The sequence below is a fragment of the Coniosporium apollinis genome (genome assembly GCF_000281105.1).
Source record: "Coniosporium apollinis CBS 100218 chromosome Unknown supercont1.26, whole genome shotgun sequence".
NCBI classification, from domain to species: Eukaryota; Fungi; Ascomycota; class Dothideomycetes; genus Coniosporium; species Coniosporium apollinis.
In genome coordinates, this window is record NW_006913288.1 from 194,788 (window position 1) to 213,404 (window position 18,617).

Below are 18,617 nucleotides of genomic sequence, written 5' to 3' on the forward strand. Positions count from 1 at the left end.
TTCTTTCTAGGTGATTATGCAAAGGTACAGCCGTATGGACAATACAAAGCCCGCTCCAGCAAGCAACATGAACACGAATCCGTGACTCTACCCTCCCTCTTCTCTCACTTCTCACGAAACCATGACAAACTGCCCCACGGCCGGCACACCATCCACAACAACATATACCACATACGGCCCGGGCGGCGCGACGTTCCTGTTCGGCGGCATCTTGACCAGCACATGCTGCTGCGCCGCTCCCGCCTTCCAGCCCTCAACATCCAAAAACATCATCCGATGGCCCATATGCACGCTATGCGTAACAAAGCCGCCATAGTAAAGCGCGACCTTGACAGCCTTCGCGCCCTGCGGGACCTTGAACGCAACACCAAACGTCGAGCCGTCGGCCTTGAGGTCCTTGGAACCCAGCACGATGTCCGTAGGCCGCTTGTTCGCGTTCTCACCCGCCAGGTACGGCGGGGTGTAGATCTCGACTCTGAAGTCCGTGATATACGGATTCTTCGCATCCGGGGTGAGGACGGGCTGTTCGACGGGGTTACTCCCCGTGACCATAACCGTGCCGTCGAGAAGGAGGAGCGCGACGCTGTGGTACAGCCGTGGAATCTCGCTGCGCGCGCCCGTCGTCCAGCGCTGCCCTTTCGGCAGAGAGGGATCATATAGCAGCGTGTCGAGCGTCGGGTCCGTCGCGATGCCGAAGCCCTGCGCGCCGCGGTTTGCACCGTTAAGCCACACGACTGTCCCGTCAGGAAGGAGTGTTCCCTCGATCATCCCGCGGCCCTGCGGCATCGAGTCCATTTCCCATTTCGCGTCCGGCGCGAGCGGGTTGATGCGGCCGCAGCTCGGGTCAGTGGGGCTGGTGATGTCCTGGTAGGCGCCGCCGCCGCAGATCATGACGTCGGCGTCCCAGTTGTTGGCGCTGGAGAGCGGGAGCAGCACGCTGCCGCCCGTGTTCGGGTAGGTGCGGTAGTCGCCTGGGAGATCGGGGAAGCGGCGTACGATTGCGTTGGCATTGACGTTAAAGATCTGCGATGATTTGGAGGTGAAGACGAACATGTTGCCGTCGCGTAGAAGGTGCATGAAGGGGTACATGTAGTACGGCTGGTTCTTCTCGAGGAGCTCCATCGGAACGTTTTGGCCGGTGGAGACGCCGGTGGGGGAGAGAATCTCGTAGGTTGGGTTGTTATTTTCGTTCACAGAGGGGTCGAGGCCGTTGAGGGAGCCGGAGACGACGAAGATCCTACCATCGGGCATGGTCTGAACGGACGGGTACCAGCGCGCCGAGGCGAGCTTGTTGCCGGGCTCGATCCAATCCTGGCCGTTGAGGCTGGCGTCGGTGGAAGAGCGCTTAAGGTGACGAATCCCGGTGAACCCATCTTTCACGGTTGGATCGATGAAGTCAAGAGGCCCATTGCCACCAACAGCGAGGAAGCTACCATCTGCCAAGAAAGTGCCACCGGCGCAGAACGAGTTGGTGCCGTAGGCGAGCGGAACAACCTGGTTGGTAACAGGGTCATACTCTGAGGCGTAGGCGTATTGTCCGTTACGGAGCTTGAGCTTGGTGTAGTCTTCGACTTTGTCCAGGAAAGCAACGCGTCCATTAGGCATGAGTCCGGCGTGCATGACGGGGACGCCAGAATCGCCAACCACTCTAAAGTATCCCGGATTGGGATTCATGGGTGCTGGACTAGGTCCTGGAGCAGGAACAACGGCACCCTTGAGACACGGCCCGGACTGGCAGCCGTCGCCGCAGTGAGAGGTGCTTGAGTACGGTTAGCACTGCAACTAGCCTGGGGAAGGCCGAAGTATGATTATGCCAGATGATCTCAAAACTTACGTGCTGCCGCAGAACCCATACATCGAGCAGCAGCCCCCCTGCGGCCAGTTTCCGCAGATGGAGTTCTTGTTGGTGGCGCCGCACGATCCATCTGTCGTAACGATGGCAGTTGCCTCGCTACCGGGGGCGGTGGCGGCAGACGTGGGTTTTCCGAGAATTGGCTCGCCAGAAGTAGTGGCATCCGGTGATGGCTGTGGGGTGTTACCGCCTGGTCCTCCATCCTTGCAGCCGTTTTGACACCCGTTCTTGATAAGACAGTGACCGTCCGTGTTGCCGCAGAAGCTGCCGATGTCAGTTCTAGCGTTTGACTTCATGGGATTAGAGACTGTACGTACCCATATTCGGAACAGCAGCCACCAAACGGGCCAGCCGCGTCGCATGTTGCGCCGCCAACGTCTTTGCCGCAACGTCCATCGGGGCGGGGCGGTGCTGAAGTAGGTGCGCCGGGACTTACAGTGATAGTTGGTGCCGGAGCGTCTCTGCAGCCGTTCTGGCACCCGTTGGAAACTAAGCAGTGGCCGTCGAGCTTCCCACAGAAGCCATATGCACTGCGTTTGTGTCAGCTTTCATGACCGTTGGAGTACGCAGAAAGGCTAGTTCGTACCTGCAGCATCCGCCATATGGCCCGTTCGCATCGCAAGTCGCTCCTCCAAATTCTTTGCCGCATCGGCCATCGTCGCGCACTTCACGAGTATCGAGGTGGCTAGGGACGTCGTAGTGGAAAGAGTGCGGGTACAGGTTCTGATCGATGGCAGCCTCGCAACTGTCGGCGCTGTGAGCTTGCGCGTCCCGTGAGGAATCCGGAGTTTTGAGACCTACATATCCTCTGTTGTGCAATGCTGCCCTCGCAAGCAGCCGCTGTATCCAAGCTCGGTATGATTGCAGGAGGGTTGTATCCTGTTGAATACGATATTGGCGGAAGAAAGCCCGGTGAAGAGGGCGAGTGAAACGATTCTCATTGTGATCTACCGGAAGTGTTTGTAAGCGACCAAGGTGACAGAGGAAGGTAGTGATGTCGCTGCGCCGGGCAGCTCAACAGGTGAGGTAGAGACGGAAAGATGGATAGATAGGTGATGCAAGTGGGCGGAGAGCGGCAGTTTGACAGATATTTGATAGGTGATGTGCAATTCGAGCACTGAGAAGATCCGTGTGCAGTTCTGATCAGTCCATCCGTTGCACGTGGCTACGGTGTGGGCCGTGGGCAACTGATCAGCTGAGGAAAGTGTGGCCAGACGTACTTGATGGTGGGTGTTCCGGATCGGGAAAGACGGCCGGTTGAGGTTTCGCGAATCGGGTTACTGATGTTATGACCGAGTGGATTCTAAGGAAGGTGTGATATGCGCTGATACCGGAAAGAGCGGAACGGCCTGATGCCTGTGAGATGGTCAGCGTTGGGGTTCACTAGAACACCTGATGATATCGGGGGGCATGTCTAGCCACTGCCGTGTAGACACGGCCAGAGAGCGAGGCTTCCCAAGGCGGCATCAAGCAGCGCTATCTAGCTCCACGGGTCGCACAGCTCTTGCGCTCTTTGTCTGCGTCTTGGGCGAACTGTAGAATGTGGAGTGGTTTTGCTACTCTTGGTTCTAGACTAGCCATATTACCGGCTACCGCTTGCGTAGACGGATTTGATAGGTGACACTTGCCTTTGTAAGAGCTGAACTATGGGAACAGAAGTCGATAATTAGTGATAGTGATGACAGACAATAAAGTGGAGTTGAAATGAGTGACAACTACCACAATAGCACAGTTATGAACAGTGTATGAAGCATCCACGAGCCAGCAATGTCAACGACCGTTAACAAGCGTGACTGCAGAAGTGAGTGGATTGACAGAAAAGAACGACGTCAAAATCTCCATTCTCCCCAGGGCAGGAGCAAGCGCCGTTATGTAGCCGTTCACCGGCGGTTTCCACGGACATGCGTGCGCATCCATTCATAGCTCACACAGATACAAGCTTTTTCACGATGCCTCGGATACCGACCAAGGAGATGCTTAGCACGAGCGCTGCGAATCACGATGGTGGCTGCGCTTGCGTGCAGCGTGGGCGTTTTGATGAGACGAAAGTCTCGCGGCGCCAATTGCAGGGCCAGGGACGGCTGGACTCTCCGCGAGACAGCCTGGTCGCTCGCTTCGTCTCAAGATCATTGGATACGAGATTTGAGGAGCGCGGATCCCCCTGAGCGACCATCGTCTTCGGCGTCGATAGCCGAAGATATTTCAGCTTCCATGAGCGCCCTTGACGAGAGTGATGAAGGCAGTCATCTTCTCAAAGGCCGCTGAACGGCAATCTGAGCCGTTGCACGGCAGAGTCGTCGGGTTTCTGGCGCGCACCGAGATGCAAGTCATCAGCCATCGATTTCTAGCCGCTAGGGCCGTTGTCGGATCACGTGCTGGTTGGCTCGTGTTCGCAGGCCCTTCGGCGGTCCTCTCATTCCGCATGTCCAAGTATATCCGTGAAGGATGTTACTTCGTACCCGTATACAGTTTTGAGAGACAATCTCCCCCGACGTCCAGGAACCCTTCCTGCGGAACGCCCAGGATGTGTATCGAAGTCTGCTAAGGCCCAGGACAGACACACGTGGCGCGCATAGTGGCAGAATCAAACATGCACGTATCCGAGTGTCCTCACTCGCGTCGGACAGCAAATCATCCATGGACTGTGTGGTGTACCACAGTGGCATTCAGCCACAGAGATGGCTCCCAATTATCCATGGAGTATTTCATTGAGTACACTAGCTCCTCGTATCCGATGGATGGCATGACTTACGCCTTTTACTATGTATTACGCTGCTAGTCCGGAGGCCAGTCGGTAGAAGAATGCGTCTCCGGCGTGGCGCGGGAGGTGATGAGTACATGATTATGCCATTTACATATCAGTCACCGGCTACGAGAAAGTGCTGTATGCTCACTAGGACAGTTCTTGGTCGGCGCAAACAGCTGTCTCTGGCCCGTCTCGAGCTCGTTACACAAGAAGGCCACCTGCGGCATGCCCACGGGATGTAAGAGGGAACAGCTGTGTGAGATCCCGTATCTCAGCATTGGTGTCCAAGGCCACCGCCTCCGGATTCTGTCCTGTAACTATTAATTCCTGTACGGACAGAGCAATGAGGTGCCGAAACGGTACTAGAACACCGTAGAAGAACTCTGTGGTCATGTTCAGATTAGCCGCATCGGTTTCAATACATCTCTCAGCAATCAACTCATCAAGGTCGAGCACTGAGAGACATCGAACACCAGCCTGCACTTTCGTTTGTATCTCGCCGCTCCCACCATCGAACCCTGGCTGAGTAAAGCATCGAAGTTGCGGCTCAAGACGCTGGACGCCGAGACTGCCCAGCCAACTTCTGCCGTAGCGGATAGCACACGAATTAGAACAAGCTTTCAATGGGTAGTTGGCGGGGATGAGTCTCATTCAGTGAGGCCTGAAGGAACAGCAATTCTAGACATGGGGAGGTATGCGAGTTCGGGTAGGCAGTGCAGGGCATCGGCTACGCGGTCGAATTGCAAGAGACATACAGTCGTTGTAGAACATTGAGTATATACCTGACTGTTCGGCGTAGTGACATACGGACACTCTGAATCGTGAGCTCTTCCAGGAATGGGTAGCAAGGTCGGGGATCTTCCTTTACCCTGTCTTTTGAACCATGAATGTTGACGCGACTCGACATCGCAAAAGCATGGTCAAGCACTTACGTGGTTCTTGATTCTGCGGGTACCCAGACACGTTACGCTGTATCTGCTGCAGCAGTCCCGGAGATCACGGCTTACCGTCACTCGCTGCATGGCGCACCGTCTTTGCAGATTCAAAAAGCAGACAATTCACTGGGCGCTTCCGCGCTGTCGAATGGGCCGGATCATGCGCCTTCGTTACACGAGCCTGCCTGCAGATTTTTCGGCTGCAGCCTTCCGCAACCGCGACCCGTCAGCGGGACTGCTGTTTGTCTCGAGTAGAAGCACGCATTGCAGCTGGGCCAAGCGCGCTGGGCGGGTTCGAGAATGTTACGGTACCATCATCTATGCATGGAAAACATGTCATGACGCGTGTGCTGTGCAGCAGGAGGAGATGAGGACGACGGGCTTGGCCATACTGCATGGCATGCCTGATGCAGCAGAGTAAGAATGGTAACCGAAATACATGGCTTGTGAGCTGTGCTCGACAATTTCGTTTGCTTGCGTTTTCCAACCACTACCCATCCATTCGCGTCCGTCCCAAATCGTATACATAAATCGTGAAGCCGTACGAACTATAGCAGTCGTGCATCGTCGTTACATGAAGTCGTCTGAATGCGCAAAGGAAGTCCGAAAAATTTGGGTAAGTGTAGTATGATGCTTGTAGCCGAAAATAGGTGCGGAAGCTACATTGAGACTTTGCGGTTACGCCTGTCGTCGAAAGACACATCGTGCCTTAGGGAGAACGGCTAGCCAGTGCAACTGGGTGCAGCACAGCGTCGTGCACCGGCGACCAGAGCAGCGTCGTATTTTGCTCCAACCGTAACGCGGTCATCTTCGGCGGCTAGCGCAGCCGCAGCTCACTATCGTCAGCAACGTCCTCTTAATACCGCTGCCTTTTCGGCGTTCCTTCCGCTCGCTCTTGTGAGTGCCCAACAGCTGGCTTTTCGATGTCCGAAGCGGGCGCTTGAGGTACATGACAAGACCTCCCTTCTCATCCTCATCATCGTAATCTTCGAACTCTGAGATCGGCTCCTGTAAGCGATGAAGAGCAAACAGCGTAGCTACTGTCTGGGTCGTAACTTCTGGGGTGGACAACAATGGGTCAATGGAGCGGCACGACCCTCGAGCTGATGGCGGAGTTGATAGTGGCAGTGACGAGATACCAGTGGTTGGGGACAACGGAACTGGAAGAGCTCTGCGGGTAGGGGCTTGAAGGGGTGGCGTTGACGTTTGACATGTTGGCAGAGAGTCCTTGCGCACCGGAGGAAAGCATGGCGGTGGTTTCGCTGGTCTTGCTGGTCTCGATGTCATGTCCGTTCCATTTGCCGAGGAATCGAAAACTTCGTGGCGGAAGCCCTCTGTTGAGCTTCTCGCAATAGCGGCAGGCGACGCCTTGGTGGTCTTTCTTATCGTGTCGGTCATGCGGACGCCTCCTGGCATAGATATCTTGACATCCCGTGGACGTTGCAGACTGGCAGAGACATAGTTGTGGTGCGAAAGTGACAGTAGAATCCCGCAGTTCTCATCGCCTGTGCTGGAGCTTCTGTTGCAATTCCCATCTTCTGCTGTCGAGATCGCCGGAATTCTGCTTGAACATGCTTCTGAGAAGCCGAAGTCAGAAGTCGGTGAGGCTTCACATGTTGCGGGAGACGGTACCAGCGGTACGGGTGGCGTCGACGCTTCATTAAGTTTGTACTGCGATATTATGCCGTAGTAGGTGGCAGTGCTCCGGATTCTGTTCACGTTTCCATCCCACTTCTCTGTCCAGTCGCAAGGTGACGAAGGAGGCGTACGGCTGCCACAAGGAAGTCCTCGGTCCCGCTGAGACAAACTAGAAGACGACAGGTTGTGGTTCGGAACAGGAGAAGAGTGTGTAAGAGTAGATGTACAAGGCATGACAAAAGGACGCGGAAGAAAACAGCACAAGGACCACCCAAAACAAGGATTTCGGGGAGCGGCCGACAGGCAATCGCTGGCGCGACAATGGCTAATAATCTTGATAGACGATTTCGCAATTAAGACGCCATATATAACGGAGAATTTCCAGAACGTTGGAATCAAGGGAGGCTAGCCGAGTCTTATGAAGAGGTCACGGCGGCGGCTCGGATTACAGACAGAGGCTGGGAAGATTGAGGCAGGCCATTGCTAGGGTTACTTCAACCACGACCCCGGATCGCTCATATTTTCCAAAGCGTCTATTGTGGAGCTCTTCGACCGATACAAGCGGCGGTGTGGGAGCGGTTTAGGCACAGGCGCAACCAATATCGAGTAGAATTACTGTACTGTAAACCAAAGGGTCTGCCGATGGCCGTGAATCCGAAGCAAGGGGCTCTTGGAATCGCGCACACACACCTTCGCGATCAGACAAGTAAATAGGGCCAGAGCCTCCGGCCCGATGCCCGAGCCACTGATCGTGGGGAGCTTCGGCCGCTCTTACCTGATGGCTAAGCGGTAAACGATCCAAGGTGGCAGGCAGGTGCTGATGACGGAGGTAGAAATGTAGCGAACGCTTCGGGCAACACAAAGCAAAACGTTACGATGCAAGGGGTGCTAGCTGCAGTATCAGGCGGGGGAGCGCGATCGTAGCTCGACGCTTGGTCAACTGTATTAGAGAACAGAAAGAGAGTGGGCAGCTGCAGATGAGCTGCAAAGTGTGCTATCTGTGTTTGTTCGCAGGAATGGTCCAAGGGCGGCCCGAATTGTCCGTGGCCGTTCTGTGCCCGCATCTTGGCGTACCGACCGGACATGGCTAATTCAGCCCGCCCTTCGTCCTGAGTATCGGAAGGAGGTAAGGACTGGAAGCAATGCAGGCTCACCGGATCTGGCATCAGAGATTTGTGGGACACATATAGAAGACTGATTGCGACGGTGTAGGCGGTTCTCGATAAGTAGCGGCGGCTGAAGCCAGCTTGAGATCCATACATTCATCTACAAGTGAAGAAACCTGTGGCCTCACGCAGCAAGAACTCACATTCGTTGCGCACTTAGTCCAACAAGTACCACGCTCCAGGCACCTTAAAGCAAAATATGAGGCTGAACCTCAGAAGAGCTGGCAGCTTCACTTAGACCAGTACCTCCAGGGAACGAGCAGCAGCGCCTCGAAATCGAAGTATATGTCATTGCTCGTGTGAACGCAGATCATGAGATTGTTGGCGCCGCGTCAAATAGATAGTCTTTTGGCGTTGAAGCAGGACGAGTCAACTCGAACGATTGACGTGAGATGCACAAATGCGGACGCGGCCGCGTAGTGATACAGGATTCGCCGATCAAGCCACTATGCATCATGCTACGAACAGACGCCGATATAAGCCAGAAGATAAGTCCAACAGTTCGTAGAAGGCGTCCAGGGCAGGTTCCTCGTCCGAAGCCAATGCGAGGGAACTCTCATGAGAGCCCCGTCTTGTGCTTCATCAGCTCTCGACGGATTCGGCCTGCGCTAATATCGGGAACACCATAGGCGCTGGGCTTACAAATCCCACAGTCACGAGTTTCTTGTGAGATCGAGGTTGCGGGCGTGGCCGGCTAGTTATGTTTTCTCCTGCGAAGGAAAGTCCAAGCGCCATCTGAAATGCCCGTTCACCCGTTAAAAGGTTTCCATAGACATGGAGGTTAAGAGCCATGAGGACCGCTAATAGATAGAAATCACGGTGCATGATCGATGAATTTAAGATGTAACTGATGGACGTCTTTCTCTCTCTATCCCATAATATTGGTCCAGCTACTCTACTATCAACAAGATCATAAGTTCAGCGTGATTGTGCATCTCCTAGCGAGGCTCTAGTCAAGGGAGTATATCCAGGCAAGCGGAGATGGGGTTGAGGTCTTGTCAGAATTGGCGGATATTCAAGAAGCCATGTCGAGAGCTTTGCAGCAACAGCTGCAAGAATTGCTCAATACTGTATGATGATGCTCATTTTGTCCAAAAGATTGGCGGTTAATGAGACCGGCAACGGAGCGCCGTTGGGGCTTTCCTCTGCAGGATGCTCTTAAGGTTTGCAGCTATGCTGACCCGCTGACCACAGTCTGCGATCCACATGTTTTGTGAAATCCCCAGTCTCTTCTGAAACGGCTTACTGCGCATCGAGGAGGCTTATCACTATGATCACAACGAGGCCCCCGAAGCAAGAAGCGCCTTTGTTATGGAGGTGTCTCCTTCCTTCGCGGCGATATCCATTACGGTCCTTCCTTCCGCATCTCGCGCAGCCGCATCAGCCCCGCGCTCGAGTAGTAACGCAACGGCCTCAGCCTCGAATCGTCCCGGCCGTCTCTTGTTCGAAACCGCTTCGTGCAAAGCCGTCCAGCCATCGTCAGCAACCGCAGCAACATCTGTTCCATTGTCAAGCAGTATCCGCAAAGTTAGAACCTCTGCTTGGCTACGGGTAGACCAAGCAGCAGCAACAGCCTCGAAAAGGGGGGTTTGCCCGTTCGTTTTGCGGGCATTAACGTCGACGCCGGCATCTATGAGCATCTCCACAAGGGGGTAATCGCCCGCTGCTGCAGCTTGATGAAGAATTGTCAGGCCCTGTACGTCCGCAACGGAACGATCTGCGCCGTGCTTTATAAGTAGTTTGAAACATTCGAGATACCCTTGGACGGGTAGCTGACTTCTGTCACAGACAATCTGGTGCATGGCCGTTTGACCCCTCTGATCTCTGAGACCTATGTCGATGCCTGCGCCAAGAAGTAGCGCTATAATTTCAAGCGGTGGGCAAGAAAGGCGCTGGTTGTTGTTCTTACGACATGCCATAAGTGCGGGCTTATAGGCCCATTTCAGGTAAGGTGCGTCCCCGAAATGCTTCTCGATGTTGGCGATAGCGGACTCGTCCAGGAAATCGTAGAAACGCATCTCGTTTATGTGAGTCCATAGTGATGTTTCTCCTGCATTGTTCTGCACGTTGACATTTGCTCCGGCATTTAGCAGTGCAGCGGTTATCTCTCGTGAAGCCTCTGGAGACGGTCTGAACACAGCGCACGTTCTAAAGAGTGGCGTGGCGCCTTTTGAGTCCCGTGCGTTCGGATTGTATCCGCTGTCGATGAGGATGCGTGCTATTGAAGCGGTTGCTGCAACATGTAGCGCTGTTTGGTGGTCTTCGACAGTAGCTTCCGCGACTGTCCCATTGTCTAAGAGAAACTGAACGACATCCGCGTGCCCTATCGCCGCAGCCATGTGTAATGGCCCGATCCCTTCATCGAGACCATACGTGGTAAGGAGACGCACGATGTCAACATGGCCACCACAACATGCGTTATGTATTGGAAATCTATCGGTCCTGACTCCTTGATCGAGCAAGAACTGCACAACAGGCATATGGCCCCCTCCAGCGGCCTCCGATAGCGGCGATACATTGCCTTCAATTTGGGCGCCAAACTCGAGAAGCATCTTCATAAAATCCAGGTTGCCGTGTCTTGCCGTAACATCTAACGGAGTCTGGCCCTCTTGCGATAGCGTCTCGATATGCGCACTGTCCGTTTCGAGAATCAAACGGGCGATTTGACGATACGCATCTGTGAAGGCATCCAGGCTGAATGCACCGAGCAGGTGTAACGCTGTGGGGAAATCGTCGCTGTTGGGGTCGAATGCCTCTGCTCCTTTATCCAGCAAAAGCTGGACGAGGGCAACATGTCCATGGGCAACCGCAATGAAAAGGGGTGGCGACTCCGAGCTGGAATAGCCCCTGATTCTCTCCACTTTCAAGTGCACGTCGCAACCGGCACTCAATTGAAGGTCAACGGATAGCACATCACCATTGGCAAGAGAATCATAGAGTAAAGGGGCTGGGTCCGTCATCCTCAGCCCTAGAAGTTGGTGTTTTGATATCTTCTGTTCCCGAGTAAGCGCCCTGCAGGCACCCTAGCGCCGACTAAGCCTTGGCGATGGCTCAGTCATCTCATCTTCCCTTGCTCTACATAGCGCCTACAGGGGGCTGGAACGAAACGATTCTGGACAAACAAGTACTCTCAGTGAATAACGAAGCGTACGACCTAATCACTTTGACTGCTGGTGGTAACAACTTACTGTTCAAGGATGCATTCAGTTGCTGTAACTTCCAATGAAACGCTGATGTTAGCTGCTGTGACTCGAGTTTGGAAGAGATCAACGATATCATCCGGGGCAACGACCCCTCGGCCATCTTGACAAACTTCTTTCGGCCACGAAGAACAAGCTACCCGAAAACTCATCACACGTGCGGCTCGGCTATGCTGCCTTTTTCCGATGAGAGCAGCTCTCGATCGACGATGTCTCTTGGTCTGTCTCGGCCATCGATAAAAAGTACCTGAGAAAGGCAAGGCGTCAAGCAATGAACAAGATCGTCGTCGACCTCAACTCGAAACTTAAGGATGCCGCTACTCGAGCGGGACCGCAGGTCATCTTTGTCAACTGGAACTCTCATGTTGATGCACTCAGCGGTCGATATTGCGAACCTTTCGTCAAGGAGACAGACGTCAGCCATGATTCCGCCGCTTTTTGCTACCGCGGAACTACCGCAGATGACGAGGGCACAACGATCCTCCCCCAATCTTTGGGGAACCCCCAGCTGACGCTGCAGCGGTACGAGATGATTTTAGCCTGTCCTTACAGATCAGAGCGTGGATACGTCAGACGGAGCAAGAACATCTGACTGGAAGGGGGATGACCTTGAGATAGATGAGATGGGCGGCGCCCGTATTCCTAATGGAAACTGGCTACCCGATAAACTTGGTTGGATATTCCACCCGCAGAAATGTGGGCACATGCTCATGGCATACGCTGCTAAGAGAGCTCTGGACGACGATAATGTGAAACGACTTGGCATCCCCAAAGCTCCTATCATCATCGTTGATCAGTGTCCTGCCAACTCTGGTCCTGCAACTCATGCTGGTATCCATGGAAAGTGCTATTCAGATGAGCCGAGTGGCGACCACGTCTCGTTTACTGTGACAGACGTTTAAAAGGCCATTCGCACCTTTGTCGTTCTCATGCCCACGGTAAGGCGCTCCCTGGCGATGGAATACTTGCACGGTTGCCCAATGGAGAAAACAGGGTGGAGTTAATCATTCTGCGCACTTCTGTAAACAAGAGTCCAGAATGCGCACGTTGTCCCAAAAAGGGCGAGATGAACTTCTTCTATTGCCGTGATAAGATGCTTTCGGCGCTGAACGATTGTACGTAATGTTGCAAGACCTTGCTATGTAAAGTCATGAATATTGATCCCTTCTCTTAGGTAGTACGCACACGACCGACAAGGAGCTGGGCGGCACCCGAACATCGGAATGCATCGTATACAGCATCAATGGCCTCAAACGGCCACCGATAGTCGAGAGCGCGCCACCAGACGCGCCTGCTGAGCCCTCACAGGATCCGCCTGATCTACCGGGTGTACCGATATTGAAACCTACATGTACTCTAGAGTGAGTCATAGGGACCAGGACTGCTCGACAGTTTGCTAACGATCGCGTAGGATTTTAGTGCTACTGCGAGGTCCAATCCAAGATGACCTGTCCCAATCAGACAAAAGAGAGGAATCGAGAATAGAACGGAGACGAAAGCCGCGTAGAAACTACTTCAAGGTTGCTGGTCGCTTGCGTAATTGAGGCAACCGACCTGGATATGTCGTGAGCCAGGCTTAGAGTTCTGATTTCTCCTTGCCGACCGATGGGTTTACTCTGCGGATCTATGTCCACAAAGCGGAAACCAGACTAGTCTCGATGCCTGCTGTATTGGTGTAGGCAAGCAAGTGAATTTTAAGTCCTGAACCAACAAGTATGCTAGAAAAAACCATAATAATTTTTCGAGCGACCGCGCGTCAACATTGGGGCTAGGCCGCCCGAATCAACCTTTCTGTGACAGTCGGCGGCTTTACAAGCGCCGAAAACTCCTACTTCAAACTTTCTACGCGTCAGGCGCCCACCGCGGCCATGCAGTTGTTACCGCCGTGGACTGCGGCACAGCACGGCGGTATGGCGCCACGGTGCTGCATAACTGTCCCAAGGTGACGGGCCTGTTCACTTGTGAGCCCGCGGTCGGCCGGGCTTGATTTCCGTTGAAAGATCCGTGTCTCAAGCAGTCCTGTCTTGCTATATACGTTGCAGCCTGCAAGATATTTTTCCTAGTCTGAACAACCCAAATAATCACGTTACGGCTCCTCCAGGCGTTAACTCTTGCTATAACCTTAGGCCTCATATTTTTCTCGACATGGAGAACCCGTTCTAGATCTCTTAGGAGTCTTAGGGTTAACATATTATCCGGCGTAGGATATAAGGTGCGCTTGTAGCTGCAGCGCTTGGTAGCTAAGAAATCGTGATTCCTTAGTAAGCAATCGCGATGTCTTACTGTAGGACATCAGTGCGCCGCCAGCGCTTGGCCCGCTATCCCCCTTCAGCAAGGAATTGATGCCTGAACCGGCTAAGGAGACTGCTGCGCAGAAACCCTAATGAGTCTCACAGCAATCGGAATTTTCATAAATAGATGTCGCGGCCGTGGCCCGCTGTCTTTCCTCCTGCGAAGGGATAAGGGCAGGTAGAAAAGTACGAGTCCGGTTCAGGCTTTCGTTTTATGTGCACAGACCGGCCACGCACTGTTCTACAAGGGGCCCCCTAAAATGACCGGATGCCTCTCCCGGCTTTGTGCTCTGAAGTGAACCACTTAGACCATAGCATTGAGTCTTGCCAATTCTGCCATTGGCTCTGCGCAGCCGGGAGGGCATCCGGCTCTTTTAGGGGACTCCCATGTATGTGTCCTTGGGCGTGCAAGATGCGGTCTTCCTTCGGGAGACGGAGACCCGAATCCCATCCCGCTCCGTCGAACATCATCGACATCACCCAAGGAACAACCAACCAGCCGGCAGGGCGTCGATGCAATGGCACCGGCTATGCCGGTTGTATATATTTCTAGCTCAGGGCGCCATGGCACGAGGCAGTCAGAGAGCCCTTCGCGAAGTTTAACTACGGACTCCGTACTTGTGTATACATACAGCAAACCGCCGGAAGGAGGGACGTTGTGATGCCTCCGAGTAACAGCACGCGCCCCAGCCAGGCAAATACCACCGAATCATCGTGGTTCTGGTCTTGGGTCTCGTCCTCGTATCCCAATTAAAGGCCAAAAAAATTGCAACACAAGCCACCATGCGTCTACATACACTCAAAGAGCTTGATCAAACAGAGGGCACCGTCCAACTGCGACAGCGTCAGTACCCACTTATCCACGGTCCGAAATTCTGAAGATGCGGATTGATAACGGCTGTACCAGCTGCCAGCGGGGGTGCAACTGCGTCCGAGCTAGTTCTCGTTCCTCACCCCTCGGACACAGATCCCAACGATCCACTGCGATGGCCACCTTGGAAGAAGCATGTTGCGTTTACGAGCGTGTGCGCGTTTACGTTCCTGACGAACTATGCCATCGGCGGACTGGCCCCGGCCTTCTACCTGCTTTCGCTCGAGTTCAATAAGACGATGACCGAGACTAGCGAGCTGCTTCTGTGGCCGATCCTGGTGCTGGGAGTCTTTGTACGTTTAAAGGATTTCTTTATGACCAACGGACCATTTGCTAAACGTGAGGTAGAACTTCTTCTGGGTGCCAATGGCCAATTACTTCGGGAAGCGTGAGTGGTTGCGTAGATTCTCCTCTCAGTCATCTTACGTTTACTGATTTGTGCGGCCAGGCCCGGTCTTCGTTTTCGCTTCACTTTTGCTATGTGTTTGCTATGTCTGGGGTGCTGCAGCGACGAGCTTCAACAGCCTCTTGTGGTCCAACATCGTTGCCGCGTTTGCCGGTTCATCGACAGAAGCATTGGGAGCTGCAATCGTCAATGTGAGTAAGCCGGTGTACAGTGACATGCATTATGCATGCTTGCTGACAGTCGCTCAAGGACCTGTACTTCCTGCACGAGCGTGGCGCGAAAATGGGAATCTACATGAACGCAATCTCGGGTGGTAACACCATCGGCCCGCTGATATGCGGATTCGTTGTGCAGAGTAAATCCATGCCGGCCAGCAGATCCTACAGGTAGATGTACTGACACCTTGTCAGGTCTTGGCTGGAGATGGCACAAATGGATAGCGGTAATCTTTACAGCCATAAACTTCGTGGCGGTTGCTCTCTTCGTCCCAGAGACTCGGTATGACAGGACAGTTTCGAGCAATCTGGCCCCGACTATGTCCGATTCCGCAGTATCGTCTTCAGACGAGGAGACTTCAATGGAGAAGACGGTCACGCCCAACTCGAAGGAAGTGTCCGAATCACCTGAACGTCGTGCTACGAGAATGCAGGTGCCGAAAAAGACTTTTGTTCAAGAGCTCAGCCTCTCGTCTGGTACCCCTGCGGATACGAATCTGTTCAAGATGTTCGTCCGCCCTTTCCCGCTTCTCGCATATCCGGCGATCACTTATGCGTTCCTTGGCTATTCCGTGGCGCTTGCTTGGGTCGTAGCCGTCAACATTCTGAACTCTTTCATCCTGCAAGCGCCGCCGTACAACTGGCAGCCGCAGATCAATGGCTTGATTAACATTCCGGGCCTTCTCGGTAACATATTCGGTGCCTGGGCGGGTGGTTCGTTGGTGGACCGTTACTGTGCGTGGAGGGCTGTGAAAAACAACGGCATCTTCCAGCCAGAGACTCGGCTTGTTCTGCTGATGGTGCCAACGCTCCTTGTTCCCGCTGGGTGTCTCCTCTTCGGCTATGGTGTTGAAAACACCATGTCCTGGGTAGCATTGTTCTTCGGATACGGATTGGTGTCTGTCGGTCTTACTGCAGGTAGGTTTGGTCAGCACAGTCTTGAACGAGAGCACGCAACAGCTGCGGCGTCCGTCAAGCGCTAACGATGTCTGGTACAGTACCCACAATCACAATGGCATACGCCAGCGATCTCTATCTTCCGATCAATGGAGACGCGTTGTTACTAATTAATGGCCTGAAGAACATAGTGGCTTTCGGTTTTCTGGTAAGTTCTTCGCCGCTCTGCGGTCCACGAGTGCGCTGACAGAAGTCTATTTTGCAGTACGGAGTTGTGCCTTGGGTCACAAAAGTCGGGTATATCGATTCTTTCGGAACACAGGCCGGCCTCTTCGTGGCTATCATCGGACTTGGCCTTCCATTGTATTTGTTCGGCGGGAGAATTCGGCATAGAACCGCGCAATGGCGTATCATCTTGTAAGCGTCGCGTCCGGTAGATGGAAGATCAAGGAGAGGCGTGGGCCATCCAGCCGCTGCCGTACTGTGGACGGCTTGTGAGTAAGGGTGTAGATGTAATCAAGCAATAGTGCCGAAACTGCGCGAAGTGATAGTAGTCAGAGCAATCTGCTGAGCATGCAAGACTGAGACTGCAGGGTGGTGACTGTCGAGGCTGCCACGGGCATAATAAACCACATGACGTTCACAAGGTGGCCGAAGTAATAGATCTTCCACTCGCCAATTCCGCATCGCGATAGAACAAACACCCACCAACAGACTCGGAATGCGCAAAACTCACAGCTCTTGTTTCCTCGTCTGTCTTAACATCCTTGCTGAGGACAAGCGCCATGCTAAACGGGTTGTATTGAATCCATCTGCCACCCATGATCCGCATTCGCATAGTCATCCAACTTCCCACATCCAACACTCATCACGAGCGTACTCGGCTCGCTTTCCGCAGCTAAACGGTCCCTTTTTCTCGCACACTCTCCCTGATGAGTCTGCTGTGCATTGCTGCGATCTCAGGAATGATCAGAGATTCGATCTCAACAGCCGGTTCCCCTTGCATGGCCCGGCCATCAGAATGCTTCAACTCCGAGCCATCACCATCCGCACCGCCGGCGCGACCAACCAATGCCTCGATTCCAGACAAGCTCTTCGTCCGTCTGCTCGGAGGAACGCGAATCCATTTCTCGCCATCCATTGCTGACACGAACACAACTTCCCACTTCCGCGTCGAGAGCAAGTTGCCGATCACGAGATGATGCTGATATTTCTCCAACGCGTATTGCGCTTTCCTCACCAGCATCGACGGATCGGTCTCGAGCTTGAAGCTGACTATCATGCTGTTTGGCGCCCAGCCGTCCACAAGCTGCTTCAAAAACTTGGGCACTGGCTCAAGGTCGATGATGAGACTCTTGCCCTCCGTGCGAGCAGCCGGCGGCTTGCTGTTCGTGTTGTCGCCATTGGCTTGAAATTCCTCAGACGACTGGATCTTATGCTCGACCATACGATCCTTGGGCACGAAGAAATCCGATACCGCTGCCGCGAGGTAAAAGACGGCTTTGGCACCCACAGGCCGCATGAGCTTCGCGACCTCCCGCAGCTCCCAGAGATATTCGGTGATGGTAACAAAGGAGAGGATGAGGAGGAGGTTCTGCTTCTTCACATGGGTGTACTCCCTCAGGACCCTCACCATCTCCGGCTGGTGCTGCTCCTGTACGACCACTCGGCCATCCTGGTCCTCTTTCATGTAGTCCAAGAAAGAGCTGGTATTGTGGGAATAATGCCGCGAATACGGAAGTAGAGAGAACTGTCGATGGAGAAATACGACTGCATATCCGGCTTCCAGGAAATACTCCGCGCTCGTTGCTCCCCGGGTGCCGGCTGAGAAGTTGTCGAGATAACGGACCGTTTGGTTCTCGAGAGGGACCGTCGTGCCACCAGAGGTCACCAATGCAATGCGCCTGCCCTGATCCGTATGCCTCTCGATGAAGGCCTGGGTAAGGGCTAGATGAGAGTGGAGCGACAAGGGGGGTGGATTGTTAGTAAAGTACTGACTCTCCAACGCCTCGGCGGTGGCTTCTGAGTCTGATCCACTGCCCGCCATTGCTGGCTTCAGGAAGAAATAATTGCTTATGAATACTGGCAATCGCTCGAGAGGAATGACTGGGGTATCACGCTTTGAGAGATACTAGAAAAGTCCCGCTTGAAGGAGGTTGGAAGCGGTGGAAGTTATCCGCACCAACTTAAGCCTGGGTATATATACCGGTCAAATGGCTCTTTGCGCAACTTGGGTTTCTTCACACCGTTGTCCGAGGGGTAACGGTTGACGCGCAGAACAACGGTGTGGGGTTCTCAAGGCCCTGTCGCGTGGCATCGGCACAAGCCCTGAGCCGCAGCCACCGGTTCCGCCAAGAAAAACCAGAACCGTAAATCGACGGGCTTGGGTATTCCAAACTT

At 53.9% G+C, this 18,617-nt stretch overlaps 5 protein-coding genes across 5 annotated transcripts; 2 read left to right on the forward strand and 3 right to left on the reverse strand.

Annotated features, from left to right (window-relative positions):
* Positions 1 to 111: 111 nt before the first annotated feature.
* W97_05656 (uncharacterized protein) lies at positions 112 to 2,793 on the reverse strand (the record flags this gene model as incomplete). Its single annotated transcript, XM_007783390.1, has 5 exons — positions 112 to 1,759; positions 1,835 to 2,116; positions 2,170 to 2,382; positions 2,439 to 2,597; positions 2,654 to 2,793. 5 exons carry the CDS (start codon positions 2,791 to 2,793, stop codon positions 112 to 114), a joined length of 2,442 nt encoding a protein of 813 aa, XP_007781580.1.
* A 6,818-nt stretch (positions 2,794 to 9,611) lies between these two features.
* On the reverse strand, positions 9,612 to 11,297 carry W97_05657 (uncharacterized protein; the record flags this gene model as incomplete). Its single annotated transcript, XM_007783391.1, has 1 exon — positions 9,612 to 11,297. One exon carries the CDS (start codon positions 11,295 to 11,297, stop codon positions 9,612 to 9,614), a length of 1,686 nt encoding a protein of 561 aa, XP_007781581.1.
* Positions 11,298 to 11,808: 511 nt separating this feature from the next.
* W97_05658 (uncharacterized protein) lies at positions 11,809 to 12,439 on the forward strand (the record flags this gene model as incomplete). The annotated part of the gene is made up of 2 exons (XM_007783392.1): positions 11,809 to 12,059; positions 12,097 to 12,439. 2 exons carry the CDS (start codon positions 11,809 to 11,811, stop codon positions 12,437 to 12,439), a joined length of 594 nt encoding a protein of 197 aa, XP_007781582.1.
* Positions 12,440 to 14,611: 2,172 nt separating this feature from the next.
* W97_05659 (uncharacterized protein) lies at positions 14,612 to 16,638 on the forward strand (the record flags this gene model as incomplete). Its single annotated transcript, XM_007783393.1, has 8 exons — positions 14,612 to 14,672; positions 14,736 to 14,992; positions 15,048 to 15,087; positions 15,148 to 15,296; positions 15,355 to 15,460; positions 15,516 to 16,238; positions 16,319 to 16,425; positions 16,483 to 16,638. 8 exons carry the CDS (start codon positions 14,612 to 14,614, stop codon positions 16,636 to 16,638), a joined length of 1,599 nt encoding a protein of 532 aa, XP_007781583.1.
* Positions 16,639 to 17,115: 477 nt separating this feature from the next.
* W97_05660 (uncharacterized protein) lies at positions 17,116 to 18,264 on the reverse strand (the record flags this gene model as incomplete). The annotated part of the gene is made up of 1 exon (XM_007783394.1): positions 17,116 to 18,264. One exon carries the CDS (start codon positions 18,262 to 18,264, stop codon positions 17,116 to 17,118), a length of 1,149 nt encoding a protein of 382 aa, XP_007781584.1.
* Positions 18,265 to 18,617: the final 353 nt, after the last annotated feature.